This window comes from Myotis myotis, unplaced genomic scaffold (assembly GCF_014108235.1).
Source record: "Myotis myotis isolate mMyoMyo1 unplaced genomic scaffold, mMyoMyo1.p scaffold_m19_p_13, whole genome shotgun sequence".
Classification (NCBI taxonomy): domain Eukaryota; kingdom Metazoa; phylum Chordata; class Mammalia; order Chiroptera; family Vespertilionidae; genus Myotis; species Myotis myotis.
Genome location: NW_023416317.1, coordinates 13,172,956 through 13,197,124, shown reverse-complemented (window position 1 = coordinate 13,197,124; position 24,169 = coordinate 13,172,956). Strand labels below are relative to the sequence as shown.

The following is a 24,169-nucleotide window of genomic DNA, read 5'->3' as shown; positions in this document are numbered from 1 at the left end:
GGCCAGCAGGCGGCGCTGTTCCTGCTGCAGCTGTTTGTGGATTGACAGGCTGGCAGAGAGAAGCCTCCCACGGCTGATGGGGGGAACCTGGAGCCTCTTCTCTAGGCAGCAGCCCCTCAGTGGGATGGACGCACTATTATAACCATATTTGACTTTCTGCAACCGGACAACTGGGCTCTGCCAGGACATCATCGGCAGCCCTGCCCAGCACCTCTGTTCTCCAGAGCAGACACCCGCCGCCCAGCACTGAGCCCAGGCTGGCGAGGGAGCCTTGGGTTTGCCAGAGGAAAGGACCCGGGGCCAAGGGCCAGACACGATTGACTGTATTTCATCCTCAGCATAGATGAGGAAGTGAGGGACCAAGAGGTGGGACAGCTCGCCTAGCTCCCATCACTGACAGGTGGCCCGCAGGCCTGCTGGGCATTCGACCCGCAGTCCATTTTGCACTGGACTCCTGGACCCTTGAGCCCTTTGCATGAGACACCATCAGACTCTCGGACTGGCTGCGCCAAGGTCCAGTCTCTACAAGTGGGAAAGCAGACCCAGAGCGGGCAGAGGACTTAGCCGGGTGGGACAAGAACTGCTGGGGTGAAGCTTATCCTCCAGCACCACGAATTCAGTCAGTTCTTCTGTGCCCAGCTCTGCCCTCTGTGCCCAGCTCTATCTTGTGCCCGACTCTGCCCTCTCTCTGGATCTGCCCCCTGCCCAGCTCTGCCCTCTATCTGGATCTGCCCCCTGCCCAGCTCTGCACCCTGCCTGGCTCTGCCCTGTGCCCGGCTCTGCCCTAGGCCAGGCTCTGCCTTAGGCCTGGCTCTGCCCTGTGCCTGGTTCTGCCCTGTGCCCAGCTGTAGCCTCTCTTTCTGCGGCACCACATGCCCAGGTTGCACTTGCTACATCCTCGGAGTGTCCATTTGGGACATATTTATTCAAAAAAGTGATTTACCTGAAATTAAAATTTAACCAGTAGACCTGTATTTTCATTTGCTGAATCTGGCAACTGTGTGTGTGTGTTTGTGTGCATGTGTGTGTGCATGCCTGTGCCCTTGTGTACACGTACACATTAAAGCAGAGGGCACACTCAGCCTTTGCTATTTGGTGCACGGAGTGGAGGAAGTGTCAGCCTAGCACTGACATCCATGTACAACTCAACGTATCCAAGCTTGGACAGGCCACAGTCAGATGCTGACATTCACAGCCAGACAGAACCCACTTCAGCCTGTGCAGTCTCATGTAGCCACTGGGCTTTGCCAGACACGATTACTCACCCCCTGACAGAACCAACTTAGGAGCCAGTCACCTGCAGCTGGCAACCGGCTGACCAGACACAGCTGTGCAGGACCTAGTTAGACTCAGACAGACAGACCGACGGACAGACAGAGAGATGCTCACACGGCCCAATGAGGCCAGACACTGACAGACACAGGTTGGGCCAGCTGATCAGCCGGAGTTAGGGGAACAGGTAGAGACCCCGCAGATGGGCCAGGCCCGGGTGGATGTGTGTGCGTTGAGGGGTAGTGCCAGCTCCCAGCACGTGCTCGGGCAGAGGGGACCTTGCTAGGGCCAGGCACCGTGGGACTGAGTCGCCCTGCCTGCATGGTCAGCCTCTGGGCACCCCTTGCCTGGGCCGGAGCCGGGATTGGCGGCGGATGACTGAGTAGCGGATGGCGATGATGCAAGCCTTCTCCAGCAGCGGGTTGATCTCGTCCAACAGCAGGCTCACCCGCACCACCACCATGGAGAGGTAGTTGCTCTGCGCTGTTCCGAGCTTGATGTAGGTGCCATCTGGCAGGACCTGGTGGACCAAGGACAGGTGCGGGGTCTGAGCCAAGGCTGCCAGCCTGCCTACACCCAGGACCGGGTCCTCCATGCCCTGTGGACACCACAGTCCTCGAACCACTTAACCAGAGCAGACAGCCCGCCATCAGCCAAAATGTGCTCATGCGACTACGCTGCTTGTTAGAAGTGAAACATCTGTGCTTGTGGCTAAACGGCCACTGCCTCAACTGCCCTGGCTCACGGCTCCTCTCCTGGGACACCCTGGGCCTTCCCAGAGTCCATAGCTAAAGGTAATGCCTGCCCAAATGTGCATCTCTAGGACTTTCCCCAGCACTTGGCTGGTGTCTGTTCAGCGATTGTGTCCAGTCGCACCGTAGGTACATATGCATGTCGTCCTCAGCCCTATCCCTCTTCTCTTCAGATAGCCTTGCCATCCATCTGCCATCTAACGAGGTGAGCATTTACCCAGGAGAACTCTGAGGCTCAGAGAGGCCAAGAGACTTGCCCCAAATCACACAGCTCCTAAGCCGGGCTTTTACACAGGTCTGTCCCACAGTGCCTCTCTGGGGGAGATATGCCCCAAACCGGCTCTATGGAGGAGGCCCAGAGCCAGCAGCCGCCTGTGGGGGACCCCCCCCTCCAGGCAGTGCCGGCCTGCAGACTCCCCAGACCCCTACCTGTGCAAAGCGACTCAGCATGTTTTCCCTGGGGATCCGCACGTGGTCCAGTTGCAGGAAGCCATTGTCTGTGTACTCAAAGTCCATCTTGGGCCCGATATCTCCAGCAGTGACTCCTGGAAGGAGGTGGAGTTGGGAATGTGGGTCCATTGAGTGCTGGCTCTGTGCCAGGGACCACCCCCCCCCCCCCCCACACACACACACACTCTAGCTCCTGAGCCTCACAGCAGCCTGTGACACTGGGTTGTTACACCTGTTTTGCAGGTGACCAAGCTGGAGTCAGACAGATGCTGCATCTCTAGATCACCCAGCTAGTTGGCATCAGGTCTGTCCAACTATTCTCTTCCCTGCCCCAGAGTGACCGGTCCCGGCTTTTCCCAGGGACTTCTGAAGCCCTCAGGCAAGGAGCGCTGGAGGGAGCAGCATGGCTTACCTGGCAGAAGGGTGTGGTCCTGGAGGCTCCGGATGGGCACAATGAAGGCATGCATGCCCTGCCGGGCTCCCGAGCAGATCAGCTGGGCCAGGACCAGGGCGTGGGTGGCTGACCGTCCCACTGAGGGCAGAGAGACGAGAGGCCAAATGTGATCCCGGTGTGTGAGGCTGGTGTGCAGAGCACAGGCGAACCCTCCCCACCAGGGACCTGCATGTGAGCCAGTCTGAAATGTGTCAGGAGGGCCAGTGTGGTGGCACAGGGAAGGGAAGGGCACTTTTTGAGGCAGGATGGGGGTTGGTTTGATCTGCCTCAAAAGATGTGGGACAGGGGAGGATCACAAGGAGCCCTGAGGGCGAGGGGCGTTTTCCAGGGGAGTCACACGGGAAAGGGTGTGAAGGCAGAGGGAACAGCCTGCTCAGAAGCTTGAGGACTGGATAGGCTTGGGGGACTAGGCAGAGAGGAGGTAGCATGCAGGACACAAAGGGATGCTCATTCCGGGTTCCCCTCAACTCACAGGGCCCTGACTGGAAATGACTGGAACCACGCGAAGAGCTTTATGTGTGTCTGATTCTAGAATACACTGGGTTGGAGAGCCATTTGGTGGCTGGAGGTACAGGGGCTCGTGTGGAAATGTCAGGTTTGTGTAGCAAGCGCCTACAATTACGTAGGCAGGACCCCATGGGGCAAGGAGGCTCAAGGAGGCTGATGGAGACATCGAGGGACCAAAGCTATCCTCGCCCTTTGGCTTCTCCCTCTTCCAAAGTCAAACCCTGACAAAGGCTAATGATTTTAATGAAGACAGTCCAAATGGAGCAATCTGGAGAAGCATGGCATCTATTAAAATCTGGTTCTATGACAGTCATCTGACTGAAGTGTGTGCCCTTGAGTCATTTTCTTTGGGGTCAAGGAGACGGGTATGTGTGTGAGGGTGTGCGGCAAGAACATAGGCCCGAGGCACAGGGGCGTGTGCTCACCGCTGCCCCCACCTGGCTGACGGGCACCTTTATAAAGTCGCTGATCACAGAGAGGGGAACCGCCAAAGACACTGTGAACAAGCTTTTTGTTTTTTCTGTCCTCAAAAACCTACTAATAAATGACTCTGGCTCGGCTGGTGTGGCTCAGTGATTTGAGCATCGGCCTATGAACCAGGAGGTCATGGTTCAATCCCCGGTCAAGGCACATGCCCTGGTTGCAGGCTCAGTCCCCAGTAGGGGGTGTGCAGGGGGCAGCCAATCGATGATTCTCTCTCATCATTGATGTTTCTCTCTCTCTCTCCCTCTCCCATCCTCTCTGAAACCAATAAAGAAATGTTTTTTAAAAAATGACTCTGCCATCAACCTAATTATAATAAACACAGTTAATCACCATTTATCAAAACCCCGGTGGTGCCAGACCCTGTGCTGGTGCTTTCCGGTTCTGACAGGGCAGGCGATGAGGCCCATTTTCCAGAGAAGCGACCCCTCAAGGTTACCGGCCTGGAGAAGGCAGAGCTGGGATTTGAACTCTGCCCGGTTTCAAAGGCTAGTTGCTTTTCCCTGCAGCTGTGAAGCAGCCTTTCTTCTCTGCCTGCCTCTCCATCTTCGTCTCCTCTCCTCTCTCTCCTCTCTCTCTCTCTCCTCTCTCTCCTCTCTCTCCTCTCTCCTCTTTCTCCTCTCTCTCCTCCCCCTCCTCCTCCTCCTCCTCCTCTCCCTCCCTCTCTCCCTCTCTCTCTCTCTCTCTCTCTCTCTCTCTCTCTCCCTCCCTCCCTCCCTCCCCACCATTGCTTTCACGTCCCTCTGATTTCTCCAGCCTCCCTCTTTCTCCCTCTCTGCTAGTCTCTCACTGCTCCGTGTTTCTTTCTGCTTTAGTTGAGCGCCTCAATTCGCTGTACATGTATTTTTCCGCATAAGCGTTCCCTGATGGGTCCCCAGCTTTTCCCGGCGTGCCCTTGGCAGTGTATTCTCAAAGAGGAGGCAGAGGGCCTCGGTGAGACCGCTTCTTGGGGCCCATCGCTGAGCCTCAGGGAAGCGCGGACGCCACCTGGTGGCCATGGGCGGTGCCGCGGCCTGATTGGCGCTGGTGGTGGGTCTGGAGCCGGGAGCTGAGGGCTGCTAATCCCAGCGTGTGCGCCTGCTGGTGGCAAGCTTTGGGAGGTGAGAGGACTGGGATTGTGGGGAGTGCTGGGACTAAGCCAAGTGTGTGTTCTGTGCATGCACACGTGTGTGCCTGTGGGAGGGGCTTTGGCCTCAGCCCCCAAAGGTTGGGTGGACTTCCTTAGTTACTTCCAAGTGCCCTTGGGGCCTCTCAGCCACTCACTGATGAAACTCTTCACCTCCCCCCCCCCCCCCCCACTATTTTACAGAGTAAGGACCTGAGGCTCCGAGAGGTGAACTGACTTGCCCAAGGCCACTAGCCTAGAGCAGGGAATCAACTGGGGTCGGATGGGCATCAAAGTTAGTGATCCTTCACCATCCAGCTTTGTTCTCCTTGGGGACAGACGGGGCTGGCGATGGATGGACACTCACGGTCACCCGGCCACCACTTGGTGGCGGTTAGCGTGGGGCTGTGCATCACAAACTCCTGGGTGTCTGCATCGTAGGTGGCTTCCGTCTCCAGTCCCTGAAGGTACGTCCCTTGGAATCAAGGAAGGGAGTTAGACTCGGGCCAGGGTGGGAATCCCACCAGCCCAGTAGGGCTGCAGGTACCTCCCAGCTGTACTTACAGGCATCGCTCTCCTCCCCCCGGGCTGTGTGGGCGACACGCGGCCAGCCCAAGACAAGGATGGTTGCTGACATTTCTGGAAAGAACGGCTTGCCACGCCGTGAGCTCGGACATTGTGTGTATAAATTAGAAAGAGGCACCACCCCCTCGTCCAGACCCTTGCCTGCCACCTGCTGTAAGACTGGGGCAGGATCTGATCACAAAGCTCACTTTCCTATTCAGTCTACACATCTATGACCACCGAGCCGTGAGCAGGCCCTGGCACCGTGCCCTCCAGGCAGCAGCCCTGGCTCACCGTGTCCCAGCTCTGTCTGGGCATATGTGGCGATGATCCGGAACTCGTTGCAGAGCGGGGCCCACTTGGCGATCTGCTCCTCTGAGCCCAGGCTCTGGAGGGATTTTAAGAAGATGTGGTGTAAACCTAAGGCCAGGTCTCCAGTGAGGGCTCTGTGGGGGAGAGACACCGTGGTTGAGACAGGGGCCCAGGGTGCAGGAGGGGAGGGGCCCCTCGAGTCCTGCCTTCCCAAGAAGCACTGCCGTGGTTGGGGGAGCTCGTTCATGGGGCCGGGGCTCTGGGTGATCCCAGGTGAATTCCTCTCTGCTGGGGCTGCCCGTGGAGTGAGCACCTGAAAGCGTAACGAAATTCACGACTGTGTTCCGACCAGCCCAGGCGCTGTGCTATCATGTGGAGGTGGAATTTCTTCTTAACGCCGGCTTCGTAACGTTCATTCTGGCTCATGAAATAATTATCCTTCAGGCTAAACACTGGGTCGCTGTGGATGACGCTCTCTGCCAGGAACAGACAACAGTGGGCTTAGGGACCTGAGTGAGCTCCCGGCACCTTCACAGCTTTCCACCCCCTTGCCTCTGGCCGTGGGAAGGAAGTCAGACGTTCCTGTCACTTGACAGATGCGATGGCTGAGGCCCAGAGCTGGGAAGGTGACTTGCCCAAGGTTACAAAGCTATGCAGCGGCGGAATAAGGACCAGCATCCAGGCTGCCTAGGACTCTTCCCTCAGCTGGGCTCAGGGGTGTTGGCATGATAAAGATGCCCTAGAGTCCAGAGGGAATCCGCAGAGGTTGCCTTTTGAGAGCAAACCTTGTCATTTGAAGGTGGAAGTGCTGGTGAGAGACTCTTCTTCCAAGAGCAGCTTACGGGCACAAAGCAGACGCCCCACTCCCACCTCCTTACCCACTTTCCTCCGCAGCGCAGTGTTCTCGGCACCTCCGTCGAGGATGTTGGTGAGCCTTTCCACGTCGAAGGACGGCTGGCGCCTCTCGCTTTCCATGTCGGGGTGCACCTGCCAGCTCCAGGCATCCCCCATCGACACTCGCGCTGGGCTGTCCATCCTAGCCGGGATCTGCCTGCGGTCGGAGGAGAGAGACAGCGGTCCCTTAGCTGAGGTTTTGCGCGTCATCGTTTTGGTGACCCGTGGTCGAGCGCGGTCCAAAGTGATTAAATTCCAGAAACAAGCAATTCACAAGTTTAAAATTGTGCAGCATTCTGTGTAGCATGATAAACATCCCTCGAATTCAGCTCCATCCTACCCCAAACGTGAACCATCCCTTGCATATATCACTGTCCCTTTGTCCCTTATCTCAGTTATCAGGTCAACCATCTGGTGTCACAGAGCTTGTGGCGAGTCACCCTTACTTCACTGAGTGATGCCCCCAGTGCGAGAGGAGTGAAGCTGGCAGCGCAGACAAGCTGTAAGTGCGTCCTTTACGTGAACAGGCGAGGGCAGTAAGATATTTTGAGAGACCACATCCATATAACTTTTGTTACGGTATACTGTTATAATTGTTCTATTTTATGATTAGTTACTAGAGGCCCGATGCACAGAATTCATGCAAGAGTAGGCCTTCCTTCCCCTGGCTGCCGGCTCCGGCTTCCCTCTGGCACCCGGGACCTGGGGATCCCTTGTAGCCCTGGTTTGGTCCGGTCTAGTTAGCATATTACACTTTTATTATTATAGATGGCTGTTAATCTCTCTCTTTTTTAAAAGTTAGGAATGTCAATCTTTATTCTTTTTGTTATGGTTCATCCTCACCCGAGGATATTTTCCCATTGATTTTTATATTTTTCAGAGAGAGTAGAAGGGATGGGGAGAGACACAGAGAGAGAAACATCGATGTGAAGAGACACATTGACTGGTTGCCTCTTCCATTCGCTCTGACCAGGGCCAGGGATTGAGCCTGCAACCGAGGCATGTGCCCTTGACCAGAACCGAATCGGGGCCCCATCATTCCGCAGGCCGACACTCTATCCACTGAGCCACACCGGCTAAGGCTGCTGTTAACCTCTTACTGTGCCTAATTTATACATTATGCTCGATCGCAGGTATGTACAGGGTTTAGCACTATCCGCAGCTTTACACACCCATGGGGGTCATGGTACAGATCCCTGTTGGATAAGGGGGGGCAGCCGTACGCCTGGCCTGGCTGCTCTGAGCCGAGGCGAGCTAAGGACCTGTGTGCAGGAGGAGTGCCAGGGCTGAGTGCCAGCCAGGGCCCGCCTGGTGCCCCTCCACCCCACGCTCTCCCTGGGGCATCGGCTGTGACCCAGGCCTTGTCCAGGTGTCGTAAGCAGGGATTGCTCAGTAAGGGGAAGGCCAGTACCTGTTAGCCAAGATCTGGGCAGGATCTGACCACGAAGCTCATGCTGTCACTGCAGCCTGTGCAACAAGCATCGCCTGGGGAGGTCCTCACGAAATGTCAGTGAGGGTCAGGGAGAAACCGATCGGGGCGGGATTGTGCGTGGCCTTTAGCGGCACAGCTGGACGCGGCCAGGGGCTGGCAGGGGTCTGGTCACAAAGCACGTGCTCTGTCCCTGCTCCAGCCCCGCCCCAGGGCCCCCTGGGGAACCTGTGGTCCCAGCTACCGGGTCCCCTCAGTCCCCTGTTCGGGGTCACTTGCCCATATCTGTGAGCCTGGAGGGTGCTGTGGAGCTGAGGGGAGGACCCTGGCTCCTGGCCTGTGAAGTGTTCTCCCTGGAAGCCCTGTGTGTCCCTCGCAGCCACGGTGGGTCCTGCATCTTCCACAGCAACCCCCGGCCTTCCCGGGCCTCTCAAATCCGTCAACCCCTTCCATCCCGTGGCCACCGGCACCCTCGCCCCTCAGGGCCTCAGGGGCTCTTGTCTGTGCTCCCTGCTGCCCGGATGGCCTCTTCCTGGAATCTGCTCCTGACCCCCCGCTTGTGGAAAGGAGCCCACGCTCTCCCTTCCTCCTGCACTTTGCCTCTGCTCTGTCCCCTGGTGCTCCTACTCAGCCCCAGCCTCCAGGGCCCCTCCTCTAAGAAGCCTTCCTGGCGGCACCCCTGGGAGACCGAGCACCCCTTCAGGGCCCTTATTTGCTCCAAGGCGCCTCCCTAGGCCGTGAGTGCCCGGGGCTGTCCCAGGAGCCTCTCTCACAGGGGACGCCCAGCCTTCCCGCAGGCGGCCACCACTTGGATCCCCTTTCTTTTGCACCACGACCCTGCAGATCCTCTACTGGCATCGTGACTGCTCACAGAGTTCAGGAGCCTCAGGGAGGGAGGAGACACGGAAGGCCTCGCAGCCACTCGTATGCAGGCTGCCAAACCCATACCCCTAAGTGGGTGGCTGGGCCCTGTGGGCGCTGACCACCTAGCCGGCTCCTCTATTCCTGCCCCACCTCCTCGCTGCCTCCTGCAGCGAGCACTCGCCCCACCCCTCACCCCCAGGCTCGCCACCCCTGGTCTTCCTGCACACTCTTCCCCAGAAGTCCTTGGCTCCCTAATTACCTCTTTCAAGTCTTTTAAAATATATGTTATTATAAAATGCGTGTATGTTTTATTGTTATAGTATTACAGATCTCTCCCAGCCCTCCTACCCCCCTCTTCCCAGCTCTATCCATCCCCCGGGGCTTCACTCCCCTATTGCCCGGGCCCATGGGTCTTTCAAGTCTGATCGGTCACCCCTGCCCCAGCTCCCAGTCTCCCTCCCTCTGCTCTGCTTCTTCTTCTGCGAGGTGTCCTACCACACAGGATAACCGACTCATTTCTTCTGTTGCTTATTGCTGTCTCCCCCTCCTAAAAGGTAAACTCCAAGAGGCAAGGCCCTCTGTCACCTTCATGCTGTCGCTCCAGCCCTAGCACAGGGCCTGGCCCAGAGGCTGTGTCTAGTAGGTAAGTGTCGAGTTAAAGAAAGCAGTGCTCAGAGGCACTGGGAGCCGTGGAGGTCACTACTTCATTGGTCCAGTTGGCAGGGGTCTCCCAGTCCCCGTCCCTCAGCCCGGGATCCGACTCACCTCTGTCCCGCGGCGTCTGCACTGCAGGCCTGGCCGCTCCAGCTGTGGCAGGCCCAGGCTTCCGGCGAGCAGCCCAGCCCCTTTCTCCTCCCCCGAGGGGAGGCACGGCCTGACGGCCTCAGCTGCCAGCCACCCCAGCTGAGCTCGCTGTGTGCTCTCTCCTGCCCCCTGTCGCCCTCCAGCGGCTGTGCCTGCACTGTGCCCAGTGTGGAGGCTGCCATGCCAAGGAAGCAGGAGAGGTGGCTGGGCATGAAGCTGGCTGGGCAGCCTCTGTCTTCCTCTTCCTCCCCCTCCTCCCTGGCCCTGCCTCCCGGAGCCGGCTCCCGGGAGGGTGCACACACTGCACTCGGCATAAGGAAACCCCACGGCCCCCACCCAGAGCCCAGAGACCTGGGTTCGAATTCCAAGGTGTGACCCGTCCTCATCTCCTCCCGGGCTTCCCTTCCCTTGTCTGTAACGTACAGGCTACACGGGAAAGCTCCTGGTAAGCTGTAAAGCCCCATGCATTTTAATTTGAGATTATTACGGCTTTCCTGGTTCCCCATGAAAACACTTCTCAAATCCCCAGAGTGATGTGTCACGGTGGGATTTCTGATTGTGGGCCGTCTGCTGGTGAGCTATTTATGGGCAGGGGCGTGAGTCCCTAGGCTGTACAGGAGGCATTGATGTGTTGCCTTATCCATACATAGCTTTGTGTGCCCACAATGCACATGCTGCAGAAGCGAAGCAAAACTAGACTAAGCTGAGCTGGGTTAGTCCCCTGCCCTGGGGAAGCTTCCGGCTGGGACTGGGGGCTGCTGGGAGACGGACAGTCACAGGAGGGCCGAGCAGGAAAACCTAGACGGGAATTTAGAACTTGTTTCCACGGGAAGCCTCGGGCCCCCTCTCCCGGCTCCCGCGTCCCCGGCCCCTCCCGCTCTCCTGTCCAGCTCCTCTTCACCTGTCATCCCACCACAGAGGCGCCCGCGCTGGGGAAGTCACCGCAGGCTGGAGTAGGCGCTCATGGCCTGCTTTCTGACTCCGCGCCCTTGCCCTTGTGGATAATGAGAAGTAGGAACCTGGCCTTGGCGCTGAGTGCTGCCGCAGGGCTCCTCCGTGAGGACTGCCTTTCATGGCGTTGGCCGGGCCCAGGCAGCTTCAGGAGAGACCAGGCACGACCTCCGCTGTCCTCTCCCGTGGAGTTGTGTGGACAGCATCTCCTTCTCCGTGTGACAGCGCCTTGGTGTCCAGAGTGGTCGGGCCTGGGTCACAGAGGCCTGGCATGCTGGTGCGGCTGGCCTAGCGACTGCTCCCGCCCCTGCCGACGCCAGACTGATCCCGCGTGGCCCCACGTGAACCACATTGTTGGTATAAATCTCCCAGCAGGCCCCGCGGCCCCACGTGAATCCCATTGTTAATGTAAATCTCCCAGCATGGCCCACGGCCTCACGTGAACCACATTGACAGTGTAAATCTCCCCACATGGCCCACGGCCCCACGTGAATCACACTGTTAGTGTAAATCTCCCCGCATGGCCCACGGCCCCACGTGAACCACATTGATAGTGTAAATCTCCCAGCATGGCCCACGGCCTCACGTGAACCACATTGACAGTGTAAATCTCCCCACATGGCCCACGGCCCCACGTGAATCACACTGTTAGTGTAAATCTCCCCACATGGCCCACGGCCCCACGTGAATCACACTGTTAGTGTAAATCTCCCCGCATGGCCCACGGCCCCACGTGAATCACACTGTTAGTGTAAATCTCCCCACATGGCCCACGGCCCCACGTGAATCACACTGTTAGTGTAAATCTCCCCGCATGGCCCACGGCCCCACACAGACAGAAACATCTTTCAGAAACGATAAGCCATGAGCTTAGAGCTCACCTCCCAGGAGCTGCCAGGCCAGCCTTTCCTTGGGAACGTGCGGGGTTTGAAATCCCGCTGAGTGAGCCACGTACTGCACACTGGGTTTGCAGTTTTCCCAATCATGTTGTTTTTGTGGGTCAGCATCCAGCCCAGGACCCCAATGGCGTGTAGTTGTCCCGTCTCTCTAATTGGTCAGTTCCTCAGTCACAGTCTTTTATAACCTTGGTGCTTTGAAGGGTACTGGTCAGCTGTTTCTTTAGAATGTGCTTCAAGTTGAATTTGTTCGGAGGTCAGGCTCTCGATGATCCTTTATTTGCTTTTTCATGTCTCGTGTACATAACATTTTTTTTCTTTATTCGAATGCATCCTGTTTTGCCGACAGAAGTTTAACTCCGTATGGATAAGGTTAAAGTGCTGTTTTAGGATCTTGTTTTTATAGTTTAAAAATATTTAATTTTCATTTGCACCGTGTTCTGTGTATGGTATAAGGCGTGGGTCTAAATTATCCCTTTTGTATCATTATTCTCTTACAGAGACATTTATTGTTATTGTAGGACAAAGTCACTTGCTGAATGAAGAATAAATATTGAGGAATATTGTGTTATTCTTAGCACCTCATATAGTAACTTCTTGTATTTGCTTGATTCTAATTTGGAAATATCAGTTCTGTGTTAGTGGTTCATTATTTCTGCCTTAGTTTGATATCATATGATGTTATAATTATCCTTTTGTTATCTTTTGAAATTTAAAAGTTGGTAGAGTTGAGCCCATCATTTATATACATATATATAGGGTGTCCCAAAAATGTATACACACTTTAACAGCCGATAGCTCAATTTTGAAAATGAAATCTATCTTAATAAACACTGCCTTATAATTATTCAAAGTGTGTGTATACAATTTTGGAGGACACCCAATATATTTCTGTGTATGTGTGTAATTTCTTCAATTTCCCTCCTTTGGCCTCCCTGCTTGCTTATTTTTCGAGATGAATTTCTGAAGTGAACATCTAGTGCTGTTGCCTGCTCAGCCACCCTTCCCCTTATTTTGGTAAGAAAACCCTTCTTTCTTGTGAAGAGCTTGTATGCTTTAGGCGAGGTTGTTCCTGCCTCTCTGGGGACAGCAGGTGGGCATCTGGCCCAGTCATGATCAATCACAATATCTTATCTCCCTGGTCGAAAGTGATTGGTTCCGGAATGAACACATAATCCAAGATGGGCCAATCAGAAACCTTCCTCTCTGACCACCCACTCCCCCAAATGGTTCCTAATTGGGACACTTTGTGCTGTGCTTGCTTAGTTGGAGGAGGGTCAGAGGCTAGCAAGAGTCAGTCATCTCACCCCCGACACAGAGAGAGCTTATGTGTGTGTGTGTGTGTGTGTGTGTGTGTGTGTGAGAGAGAGAGAGAGAGAGAGAGAGAGAGAGAGAGAGAGAGAGAGAGAGAGAGAGGGAGAGAACGAGAGCTTGATGCCTTGAGTCCTGGATCCAGCCATATCTGAGGCTTGACTTTATACTTTTGAATTAGAAATTCCCTTTTCTTCTTAAATTCAGTTTGAGTTGGATTTCTTTTACCGCCACCAAGAGTCTTGATTAGTACAGTTGATTTGTCAAAGTCTCAGGTATCTCCTGGGGATTTAAAATCTAGTAAAGATGACAATCTCCCTGGATTAATATGGACAATATCAATCCATCTTCCCAGCTCACAGGACCACATCTGTCTCCATCTTCACCCCTTTGTTCCTTCACCCCTTTGGTCCAGTGTTTTAATGATTTTACTGGAATGAATTACGTTTTGAGTTAAATTAGCATCCATGTCATTTACTTGTTCAAAACATCACCTGTAACATTACCTCTTTTCACGACAGGAACGCCGCGACTTCTGTGGCCTTGGTTTGGGTCGAGCGTTTGGCAGCACGGCAGCCTGTGCTGCGGTCACGCACCACCCGGATCTGGAAGGCCGAGCACAGGTTTGCTTCTTTCTCGCGCCTCGTCTGCGGCTGGTGTGCCACAGTCCAGGACAGCTGCCCTCACGTGGGGACTGGGCGAGCCAGGCTGCTCTGCCTTGTGGCGCCTTCACCTTAACTGGAAGCTCCTGCACTGTGATGCTGGGGAGAGAGAGACGGAGGGTCCCCCGGGGCTTCTCCCTGCCCCAGCCCAGAAGGGACCCTCATTCTCCTTCCTCCCTCATCCCACCGACCAGAACTAGTCACAGGGCCCTGCCGAAGGGGAAGGGGCCAGGAAGAAGCCCAGAGGGCAGAGGAGGGCCGGGCCCAGGAAGCCACGGAGGCCGGCCACGCGGGTGCTCTCGGCCTCCTTGGGCTTGGAGAGGCCTCGGTGGATGAAAGCAGGCAAGGAATTCTCAGGAGTCATTTTGAAATGGCAGGAGAAGGAGTAGATAGTATGGGGATGGAGAAGGGAGGAGGTGTGAGAAAGTATGGGACCGAGAGAAGGGCAGAGGGCCGGGGGCGACCAGCCATGAGAAAGGGATGGATGTCCAGCGAGCTTAGGGGCTAAGAGGAATAACCAAGTGGAAACAGGGCGTGGAGGGGTCAGGTCCTGGCCGATGTGACAGAGTGAAACGACGGAGGACCGGGAAGATGATTAACTTGTATTGAGCGCTGGCCGTGCGCCTGGCTCTTGCCAAACATTCTGTTGGTTGACTCAGTCCTCCCGACAGCCAGTGGTGCCTGTGCGATCAGACCCTCACGCAGCACAAGAAGCTCAGAGATGTTAGGGAGCTTGTCCAAGGTCACCCATCTGGCGAGTGGCAGAGCCGCCCCCTGCCCCCGCCCCAATCTGACATCCTGTGCCACCTGTCGAGATGTCCTTAAAGGGGAGACAGAAAGAGGGGGAAGGAACTGCCACCCCTTGAAATGTGCCAGGCCCTGGGCTAGGCACTCAATTCACTCACGTTCCAGGACCTGCCAGACACACGGAGGGGGCTCGATGCACGTGTCTCTCCATCCTGCTCCTTCCCGGACTTCTTGGGCCAAGGGCAGGCATGTGGACCCCTGCACCCCATTTGGCCCCTGTCTTTTGTCAAAGCTGCGAGGGGATGGAGCTGGGAGCCTCGCCCCTGGGGTCCACTCCTCAAGGTCGGTGTGGGCCAGGCCCCCTGCTGGCTGGGAAGGAGGAAGGAGGGACGAGGGGGAAGGCTGCTGGGCCTGAGCACACGGGCAGATGGGAAAGCTGAAGTGTGGGCGCTTTGCAAAACATCCTCCCACAGCCCCCACCGGCAATGCTGCCAGGATAAATGTGCGGGCGGGCGGGCAGGCAGATGGACGGACGGACATGAGCTCCCCTCTGGCTTCTGCCACCTGCTGACTGTGTGCTTTGGGCAGGGGCTGTCCTCTCTAAACGCTGGATCTTTCACCTGTAAAATAGAGGCAAGGACAGTCCTGGGGGCGAAAATGAGAGAGTTCATATATTCAGCCCAGCCCCCGGGCAAGACACTCAGGGTTCAGTAGACACAGATATCGTTGCCTGCATCACACTAGTAGGTCCGGAAAATGGGGTCCAGCAAGTTGGCCGGCTTGTGACAAAAACTGACTGGCTGAGCTGGGGGTGGACTCCAGGCCTGGGCACAGAACTAGCCCTCCCCCAGGGCAAGCCAAGTGAGGTCAGGCACCCAAAAGGGAGAGTTAGGTGCCCGGTCCCATGGGAAGCCTTTCCTTAGAGGGGCGGGGGGAGCCCCACTGGGTTGGCTGTTGTCCAGGAGAGTTGCCAGGGCCCCTGACTGGACAGTTCTTTCTGGGGAGCAGATGGGCACACGGACTGAGAGGGCCGGCTTCGGAAAACAAGCCAGCCCCGCGTCCTCTCTGGGTGAGCGCCAGCAACCTTCAACTCAAATAACTGCCACAGGCTGAGATGTGGGCAGTTCATCCCGGAAGCATGAGGATCTGTTCTCGTGAAGCCAGGAAAGGGGGCGCCTTAAGGCAAGGCCCTGGGGAGCAAGGGGTGGGGCATTGGTGAGTCTTTGGGGGCAGACACATCAAATCCTTTAGGCACTGCTCGCCGTAGGTCCAGTCCCGCAGGGGGCAGGAGTGGCACACGATGGTAGATTCGGACCTGTTGGCTGTACCCGGAGACTGCCGGCCTGGGGGGTTGGGGGTGCCATTAGGGGTGGGGCCATGACAGTGTGCAGACGGTCCTCACCCCAGGATTCATGTCAGTCTAGTTGGCCTCAGTCTGTTTTTGTAGGCGGAGGTGAATCCCTTAAGTTGAGATGGACAAATCACACTCGGAAGGTGAAACAGGTTCTCAGATCTCGTGGCCAAAGGTCAGGATGGCACAGGGGCCTCCGGTGAGCGTCTAAGAGCCAGGCCCGCATCCACAGGAAAAGGCAGGCTGTGCCGACAGCCGGCTCGGCGTGAGCCTCCCCTCCCCAGGCGTTGCTCTGTGACTGCTCTCAGGTCCCTTCATTTAAACTGTCCTGAGCCTTGGGTTCTTCATCGGCAACGGGTGATGACGACACTGACTTGTCATGGTGGGGCATTGCTGGCCTTCCATAAATGCAGTCATCTTTACTGACACCCATTTGCAACCTTTCTGAACACCTACTGTATACAGAGCCCTGGGCTGGGACTGGTAAGGGTGAGCACCATCAGACAGGGACCCTGCCCTCATAGCCCAGGAATTATGTAATATTGAGCTTGGCGAGGCCCCAGGAGCACACACTGCAGAACAGGGGGTGGGGGAGGAGGCCCCTTTGTCCCCCCTCCCTCCGTGCACCCTTGAAGAGGGTGCCCTCCAAACCCAAACCCAAACCCAAACCCAGCTTGTGGTCCTGTGGGCGGGAGGGAATGTGGCCTCCGTGAGCACAGGGCTTGTTGCTCTCGGCCTCCATTTGGGCAGGCCTGACGCCGGGGCCCCTCCTTCTCCAAGGTCTCCAGCTCCATGTGGGTCCTGCAGGCACAAATGCCAGAGGGCCCAGTGTCCTGACAAAGGAAAGCTTCGGGACCAAGCTGACATCTCTGGGCAGGGTCAAAACTGTGGAGGCAGGAGGCAGTGGGGGATGGGGATGGGAGGGGCTGGCCCTGGGAAGAGGCTCTGGGAGGGAAGAAATGGTTTCAACAAACATTTATGGAGCACCTGCTGGGTGCCCTGTGCCCTATTTGGCCTACTGCCTTTTCTCAAACCCGGAAGTGGGATGATCTGTGATTCTGGTCCCTGGACCCACTTTGCCAGGTTTACCTGAGCCGAGCCACCTGCTGGCCAAGAAGGAGGGGGAGGGGAGGAGGGAGGCCATTTGGGAAGCAGCAGTGAACAAGACAGACTAAAGTCTCTGTCCTCACGGTGCTGACATTATTGTTAGGAGAGACACTCGATCAGCAAGTGAGCTGCATAACATTAGATGGTGATAAACAGTGAGGAGGAAAAACAAGGCGGGGAGGAGGGTGGAGGGAACGTGTGGATGTTGAGGTTTTAGACGGGGTGACCGAGGAGGGTCTTGTTTAGCAAAAGCAGGCTGCGTGGCTCCCAGAGGGAAGGGCATTCCTGGCCAGGGACTAGCAGGTGGGAAGGCACTGAGGTGGGGCGTGCTTGGGGGGTGTGAGGAGTCCAGGCTGGAGAGCTGCGCGAGCGAGGGGGCGGGCAGGGGGAAACAGGCCACAGGTGAAGAGGGAGTGGACATGGGGCCTTCTCCGTCACAGGAAGGACTCTACTGGGAGCCGTGGAGGGCTCTGCAGAGGAAGGTTAAGATCTGCCTTAGACTTTTAACAGGGTCCTTTGGCCGCTCTGTCGAGAACAGACTGTGCGTAGGGCAGGGGCAGAAACAGGGAGACCGGTTCGGAGGAGGCCACCCCAGTGTCCCAGATGTTTCATTTCCCACCGCACCCCCAGCACACCACCTGCTTCCCGGCACAGGGCAGGCACTCAGCAGATACTTGCTAGGGCTGAATGGTGTGGGGATTCGTGGTGTCGATGCTAGGAGCCCTGTAGGCCACGAGGAGGAGGTGTGGAAGGGCAGGTCCCGGTACTGCTGCTGGGGGTCTGGACCCAACAGGTTTCTGATGGGAAGAGGGAGCTGGGTTTGCAGTTTAGTCTGCAGGTAGTTCTGGGCAGCAGGGCTGGCTTTCTGTGTCAGGAATATTTTTGTCCACAAATAACAGAGACTGGCCAACGATGGCTTAACCAAAGAGGGCTTTATTTCTATTTACAAGAGTTCTGTAGGAGGAAGGTTGCAGGCATTGGCTTGGTCCAATGACGATAAGGTCAATGTCTTTGAGATTCTCTTGGCCTTTTTCTCTTTGTAGTGAGAGGGCTGCTGTGGCTCCAGGCATCACATCCCCAATCAAGGCAGGAAGAAGCTGGGACCCATGTCCATCTCTTTTATCAGAAGAGCATCAGCTTTCCCAGAAGTTCTTGTAGACTTCCTCTTACGTGTCACTGCCCATCCCTGGGCATGTGCTCACCCCAAGCTGCGAAGGGGCTGGAACAGGGAGGATCTGGATGGTTCTCAACAGTGGGAGGTGACTAGAGAGGCGTTGGGACTGACCACTGGGGAGTGAACAGGGGTGTCCCCCGTGGCTCCACTGGACCAGTGGGACTGGAGGTCCCTTCTACATCTGGGGCCTTTGTCTCTGTGCCTTGCCGCCTCCCTAAAGCACCCCTGGCAACACCTGAGTGAAATCCTAAGGGGCCTATTCCAGGCTAGACACCCCCTCCTGCTTCTCTTCACATCTGAACAACACATCGACCCCGAGGTGGCTTTTCGGGGGGAGCAGCGGTCTTTATGAGGGAGGGTGGGTTTTGAGCATCACCTCACCTGGCAGACATTTAAACAGCGGTACCATATCCTCACGAGGACAGTCAATTCCATGAGCCTTTTAGAGCTGGACTGCACACCCACGCATGCACGCACGCGCACACACACACACACCCATGCACGCGCATGCACACACCCATGCACACATGCACAAGCACACCCATGCACGCACGCACGCAGCCTGTCGCTATCCACATTTCGGTTACCCTCAGAGTACACAGTCAGGAGTGAGACCGGGATGGCCTCTCTCCTGCAGGTCCCACCATTGGCCAAACATCCAGGGCATCGCCATGGCAGCTGTCGCTGGGTGCAAAGAAATGCTCCCCGTAAATGGTGGGCTTACAAAGCCAGAGGCAGGGTTTGCTCTTCAGGGGAGAAAGCAACAGGCCTGGTTTATTCTTTAAATCTTGAAAAATGGGAGCAAAAGGTGAAACCATTTGGTCTTGCATGGGAGGGCTTTGGGGAAGCCGTGGTGAGGTCTCTGGAGCTGCCCCGTGAGGGGGCTGGGGGGCGGGCACAGAAGCCAAGGAGGGTGGGTCTCAGGTCCAGAGGCTGAAAATGGGGACTCACAGGGGCCAGTCCGCGAGGGTGGCAGTGGGGTCTGCAATCACTGTTTCTAGTTCCAGAAACCCATTGGAAACCACTGTATGTGCTCTCCATGGGCTTTAGGTAAAAAAATATGTATTTTTTTTTGGCTAGAATTGCACCACAACAGTGCGGTGGAAATGCAGATTGGAGGTCCTGGACTGTGAGATGTCTGGTGAGAATCTGTCATAGACCTGGAACGACCTGCTAGGCTTTAAGTCTTCTCGGGCCTGGGGCCCTGGGTGGGCTGGACACAGAGAGCCCTGGAGGCTGCAGGGGAAGGGGGAACCCCAGGGCACAGGCCCGAGGGACTTGGGGGGGCAGGTTGGCTTCAGGGGTGACGTTTCCAATATTTAGCACCCCTGGCGCTCCAGCCTTGCTGCTCAGTGTGGCCCTAGAGCTTGATGGAAACGCAGACCCTCAGCCCCACCCCAGAGCTGCTGACGCAGAAGCCGGAATTTAACAAGACCCCAGTGAGTCGTAGGCAGGATGGAGCCTGAGCAGCGCTGCTGCAGACCCTGGGAGCAGGAAGGCTGAAGCCCTGGCTGGGAGTGCTTACGAGCCTGGACCAGGGGGCCGGGGAGAGGGGGTGTGGGGGGAGGCTGGCAAACTCTAAGCAACTGTCTTTGTTGCCACCCTTCCCACTTGCCATGATGGGAGCCACCAGGCCACCTGCGGGCCGCCCTGCCCTTCCTCACCAGGGACAACTGCACTTGAACCTTCTCCCCTTGGTTGGCTTTCAAGACAGGTGTCCTGAGACGCTCCGACTAGTGGCCTCACTCCTGGCCGCAGGTGAAACCGCGGGCAGGGAAGTTCTCTGAGACCTGCGAGTGGAGCTGCCCAGAGACTCAGGGTCCCGCGGGGCCTGGGCAGCATGGAGGGCTGCTGGGCCAGGGAGGTGCCCTGTGAAAGCTTTCCCAGGTGGCTTCCTCTTGGGGCAGGAGGGGTGAGTGCTCAGAAGGAAGCTCCCGCGAGCTTCGGGACCCCAGCTTCTGGGGGCGGGGGGAGGGACAGCGCAGTTCACAGGAGCAAGCATGAACGCAGCAGATGTCCCCAAACCTGGGGCTCAGGGCTGCCAGGTACAGAAGGCTGGAGGAGGGTGTGGGGGCCGGGGGAGGGCTGCGGGGGCCGGGGCTCCCCCAGCCAGCTCTACAGCACCCGCTCTTCACTCGACAGCGTGGTGATTCTCCGCAGGTTCTCCCTGACTTTCATGAATTCCGGGGCGTGGTCCTCTTCCTTTTCCGGTGGTTTTTCCAGCTGAAGGAGAGAGGGGAGGCGTGAAGCGGGTGGGGCCAGGGGGATTCCGAGGCTCAAAAGCCACTGGGTTTGGACCAAGGGTCCTCTCTGGGGAAACAGAACCAGGGGCCAGTTTTGCCACCAGCCTGGTGGCTGGGGGGACAGACCATGAGACCAAGTTCTCCCTGTAAAGCCTCGTTCAAATTGCTTACCTCATTTGGCCTCGTCTCTCAAATGGGAACGCTACCTGGCTCAAGGGCAGTTGTGATGACGAAATCAGAATCAACACGCGATAGATGGGGCCGATGAGGAAACTGAGGCTCAGGGAGGGGAAGCCAGGGCCCAGAGTCACCCAGCGAAGCGAGTGGCAGAGTGAGGACTCAGGCCAGTGGGGGACTCACGGTCCAGCCCTCGTTTTGCTCAACTGGCCGGCTGTGGCCACACGCAGAGCTCTCCCTGGGCCAACGGGCAGCCTTAGGGGGCGACGGGCTGGGGCAGCGGGGCTGGTGGCCTCACTCACCTGGTTCAGCCTCTGCTGCCGCCTCAGCAGCTCCTGCTCAAAGGGACACTGTAGCCGCTTGGCCTCCAGCTCCTCCTTCTTCTTCTTGATGATCTGGTTCCGCCTGCGGTGCTCCAGGACGCGCTGCAGCTCGGGCTTGCTGTCCACACCCAGGCCCCTGGGGCGGGGGGAGCCGTCAGAGACCCCAACTCCCCACCCCCGCCTCTCACTACCATTATCTCCTGCAATCCTCCCGGCAACCCCGGGTGTGGCGTGTGGAACCCCCACTGTCCCTTATGCAGAGAAGGGGAGTGAGGCTCCTAGGAGTTCAGACACTGGTCCACGTCACAGATATGAAGGGGCTGAGTGAGGATTTGCACCCGGGCCTGCCTGACTGCCGAGACCAGGTTTATGCTATCTCAGGTTAGTTTCTCGGGATATGTTCCTAAGGGTGGAGCTGCTGGGTCAGTCTCCTTTAAGAGATTTTGGACGCATTTCCATCTGCCCCTTAGGAAAGATTCTCCAATTTATACTCTGTCCACAGGGTACCAGGGCATCTATTTCTCCCCACCATCACCACCCAACCCTTTTGTATTTGTGAACCTGGTAGGCAAGAAATAACACCTGGCTTTCATTTGTTTCTTTGATTATTAGCATATCCAACAGCCTTTGACTTGTTTCCCAGCTGTTTGCACTTCCTCCTTTGTGAACTAACTATACCTGCCTTTTGCTAATTTTTTCCTCGTGGGTTTATGAGAGGTCTGTATATATTAATTTTTGTCTGTGACTTATATTGCAAATATTTCTCTTGATTTGTCTTTAGTTTAAAAAAAAACTGTGGTAGTGGTTTTTGGCATTAACAGGGATGACTCTAAAAGGCAACCAGAGAAATACTTCTGATATACTACGAGGAAAACCACCACCACCGATATAAACTTATCTGCGGGAAGGTCCTTTGCACACAGCTGAAAACAAGGGTGAGAATCCCAGCCCGTGCCAATCCTACAAGTGGCCAGGAGAGGGAGCTGCGGAGGCGCCGACGCCTCCATTCTGGCGCTGGTGAGCCTGGACTGTTCTCCAGGCCTGGGAGGGGACAGAGGCCCAGCTTCCCTCTCCCCTCTCCACATTCCTTCAGTTGCGAGTTCTAGCCCTGCCCCAGGCCTGCCTCTCTCACTGCACCCCCACCCCCTGCTCCATTCATGGCCCCTCCAGGGTTCGGACACCCCTGCTTGAGCCCCTTCCCAGGACTGCATGGTTCCTCTGGCCTCCCTCACACTTTATGCTCCAACCACACTGAGTGGTTGGTGTTTCCTGTCCAGTTTCCGGGCTCACCCATCTGCTGGAAACATACTCCATGGAACCACTCATCCTACCACCTGGCTATGCATCCATCCCCTCTGTAAGGGCAGGAACATTCCTTCGTGAACCCCAGGGTCTGGCTTAGTGCCTGGCCGATCGTAGGTGCTCAGTACAAGTATGTGGAGGTCAGGCACGCAGCGGGTAGCTGGATGGGAGGACAGGGCTTTTGGACCTTCACAGTCTCTGTTGGTCACCGTGGGGGTACCCTCAGCCCTCAAGCTTCCAGGAGCCCCAGGATTACCCCCAGGCCTGCCCTCCACGAGGGGCAGCCCCTCAGGCCCCAGCAGCCTGAGCAGGTGCTAGCCAGGCTGAGGCAGCCGAGCTCCGTCCCCACCTTCTGTGGTTCATGAGCAGCTCTCGGTGCAGCTCCTGATGGCTCCGCGAGGCTTTCACGGGGTTCAGCAGCTTCTTGGGCTTGATGAGCTCTGGGTTCCACTCTCTGTACTCGGGCCGGGCCATCAGGCCACCGATGTCTGCCCGTTCCCTCTGGATCTCTGAGTACATGGAGGCTGTAGAGATGGGGAGGGGGGGACTGGTCAGAGCAGGTCACACACTCACCCACCCCCGTGGGCACAGCGAAGGGCCAGGGTCTCGGTCGCCTTGGCCACCGCTACTGTGTGGCTCTGGGCAGGCTAGCTGACTTTCTGAGCCTCAGTTTCCTCAACTGTGAGCTGCAAATAGCGGAGCCTGTGCACAGGGTTGCTGTAAGGGCTGGAGAGGATGTTTGTCAAGTGGGGTCTAGAGGTCAAGAGCTACTGGGCCACAAAATATGGGTCGATGTGCAAATGGTTTTAGCCTGACTTTGAAAAAAAACACACTTTCCCTCCTATGAGAGGGATTACACTTGAGTTTCTGTTTTTCAGTAAGTCCAGGAAAGGAAAAAATAATTATGAAAAAGAGCAATATGTACTTGTTAAAGACAATTGGATGAATGCTGTAATGAAAGGGAAGTATCACCCCTTATTGTCCAAACTCCCTGTCCATCATTCCGAGCGCATCTGTGGACGTGACCGGCTTTTCTCTTTCTCCAGAGCAGAGACTGAGTGTGGAATCCCGAGACTGCTGTGCCGCCGATTACGGAGGGAGGGCTGCCATATGTAAGCAGATGCCTGGCTTCTCGGTGGCCTCAGTGCCACCAGAGCAGCCTGAGATTGGTTAACTTGATTGAAATTCAGGCAGAAGGGCTCCCTCCTCTACACCTTGGCTACATGTCCTTGAAGTGCTCAAAAGCAAGTGGGGGGAGAGAGAGAGAGAGAGAGAGAGAGAGAGAGAGAGAGAGAGAGAGAGAGAGAGAGAGAGAGAGAGAGAGAGAGAGAGAGAGGAGAGAGGAGAGAGAGAGAGAGAGAGAGAGAGAGAAGAGAGAGAGAGAGAAAGAAAGAGAAAGAGAGAGAGAGGGATTTCTTAAGGAAAAGTGTCAGGAGGGTGACACAGGCTGGCCCATTAGATGCTAACAGTAATCAGAGTGAAAATGTGGGCACTGGCTCTGCCCCCTCATGAGTCCGGCTTTTCTGAGGTTGAGCCTCTGCTACATGCCAGGCACTAGCAGTGTCTGGTCTGGTACATAGTAGACAATTAATATTTGTTGGAAATTGATAATAGAAACTTTGAGGTTGTACAGGCGAGGAAACCAAGGCTCACAGAGGTTGGTCTTGGGGAACCAGCGCCTTAAGGCATGGGGTTTCCATGCGGCCACTGAGGGGGTGAGTCCCCACTGCACACACCAGGGTCAGTCCCCTCTCTTGAGGGCCACCATGTTGGCCTCGGACAGACACTCCCATTCCCCCTTTACTGGAGCAGGATGAAAGCCATTCTCTGCCTGACGGGTTGTATGGATGAACAGTTCTCCAAGAAATCTAGACAGGGCTGGTGGTCTGTGCAAAAACCTGGGAGTGGGTAAGAGCTCAGCGGGGTTGGACACAGCAGGGGGTTGATGGGCTGTGAATTGCAAGGTGCCATGCCAGGGAATGAGGCATCAAAGGGAGGACGATGCTTTGCAAATGGTGTCATACCAGAAACGTGT

The 24,169-nt window shown here is 56.4% G+C and overlaps 2 protein-coding genes across 5 annotated transcripts in view; both read right to left on the bottom strand.

Moving 5' to 3' along the window:
- ACOX2 (acyl-CoA oxidase 2) overlaps window positions 1–9,981 on the bottom strand; it is a 37,175-nt gene extending 27,194 nt beyond the window's left edge. Inside the window, exons 1-8 of the mRNA XM_036331736.1 lie at window positions 9,852–9,981; window positions 6,778–6,950; window positions 6,213–6,375; window positions 5,882–6,033; window positions 5,391–5,498; window positions 2,887–3,006; window positions 2,454–2,569; window positions 1,620–1,792 (exon numbers count right to left, since the gene is read on the bottom strand). Coding sequence (XP_036187629.1) covers window positions 1,620–1,792; window positions 2,454–2,569; window positions 2,887–3,006; window positions 5,391–5,498; window positions 5,882–6,033; window positions 6,213–6,375; window positions 6,778–6,934 — 989 coding nt within the window. The 5' untranslated portion in view covers window positions 6,935–6,950; window positions 9,852–9,981. The remainder of the gene's footprint in view (window positions 1–1,619; window positions 1,793–2,453; window positions 2,570–2,886; window positions 3,007–5,390; window positions 5,499–5,881; window positions 6,034–6,212; window positions 6,376–6,777; window positions 6,951–9,851) is intronic.
- A 7,846-nt stretch (window positions 9,982–17,827) lies between these two features.
- The window catches only part of FAM107A (family with sequence similarity 107 member A), a 52,233-nt gene continuing 45,891 nt past the window's right edge, over window positions 17,828–24,169 (bottom strand). For all 4 annotated transcript variants that reach the window (XM_036331734.1, XM_036331732.1, XM_036331735.1 and 1 more), the window contains exons 2-4: window positions 22,484–22,658; window positions 20,812–20,968; window positions 17,828–20,312 (exon numbers count right to left, since the gene is read on the bottom strand). In XM_036331734.1, the coding sequence (XP_036187627.1) occupies window positions 20,205–20,312; window positions 20,812–20,968; window positions 22,484–22,653 (435 nt within the window). In that variant the 5' untranslated portion in view covers window positions 22,654–22,658 and the 3' untranslated portion in view covers window positions 17,828–20,204. The remainder of the gene's footprint in view (window positions 20,313–20,811; window positions 20,969–22,483; window positions 22,659–24,169) is intronic.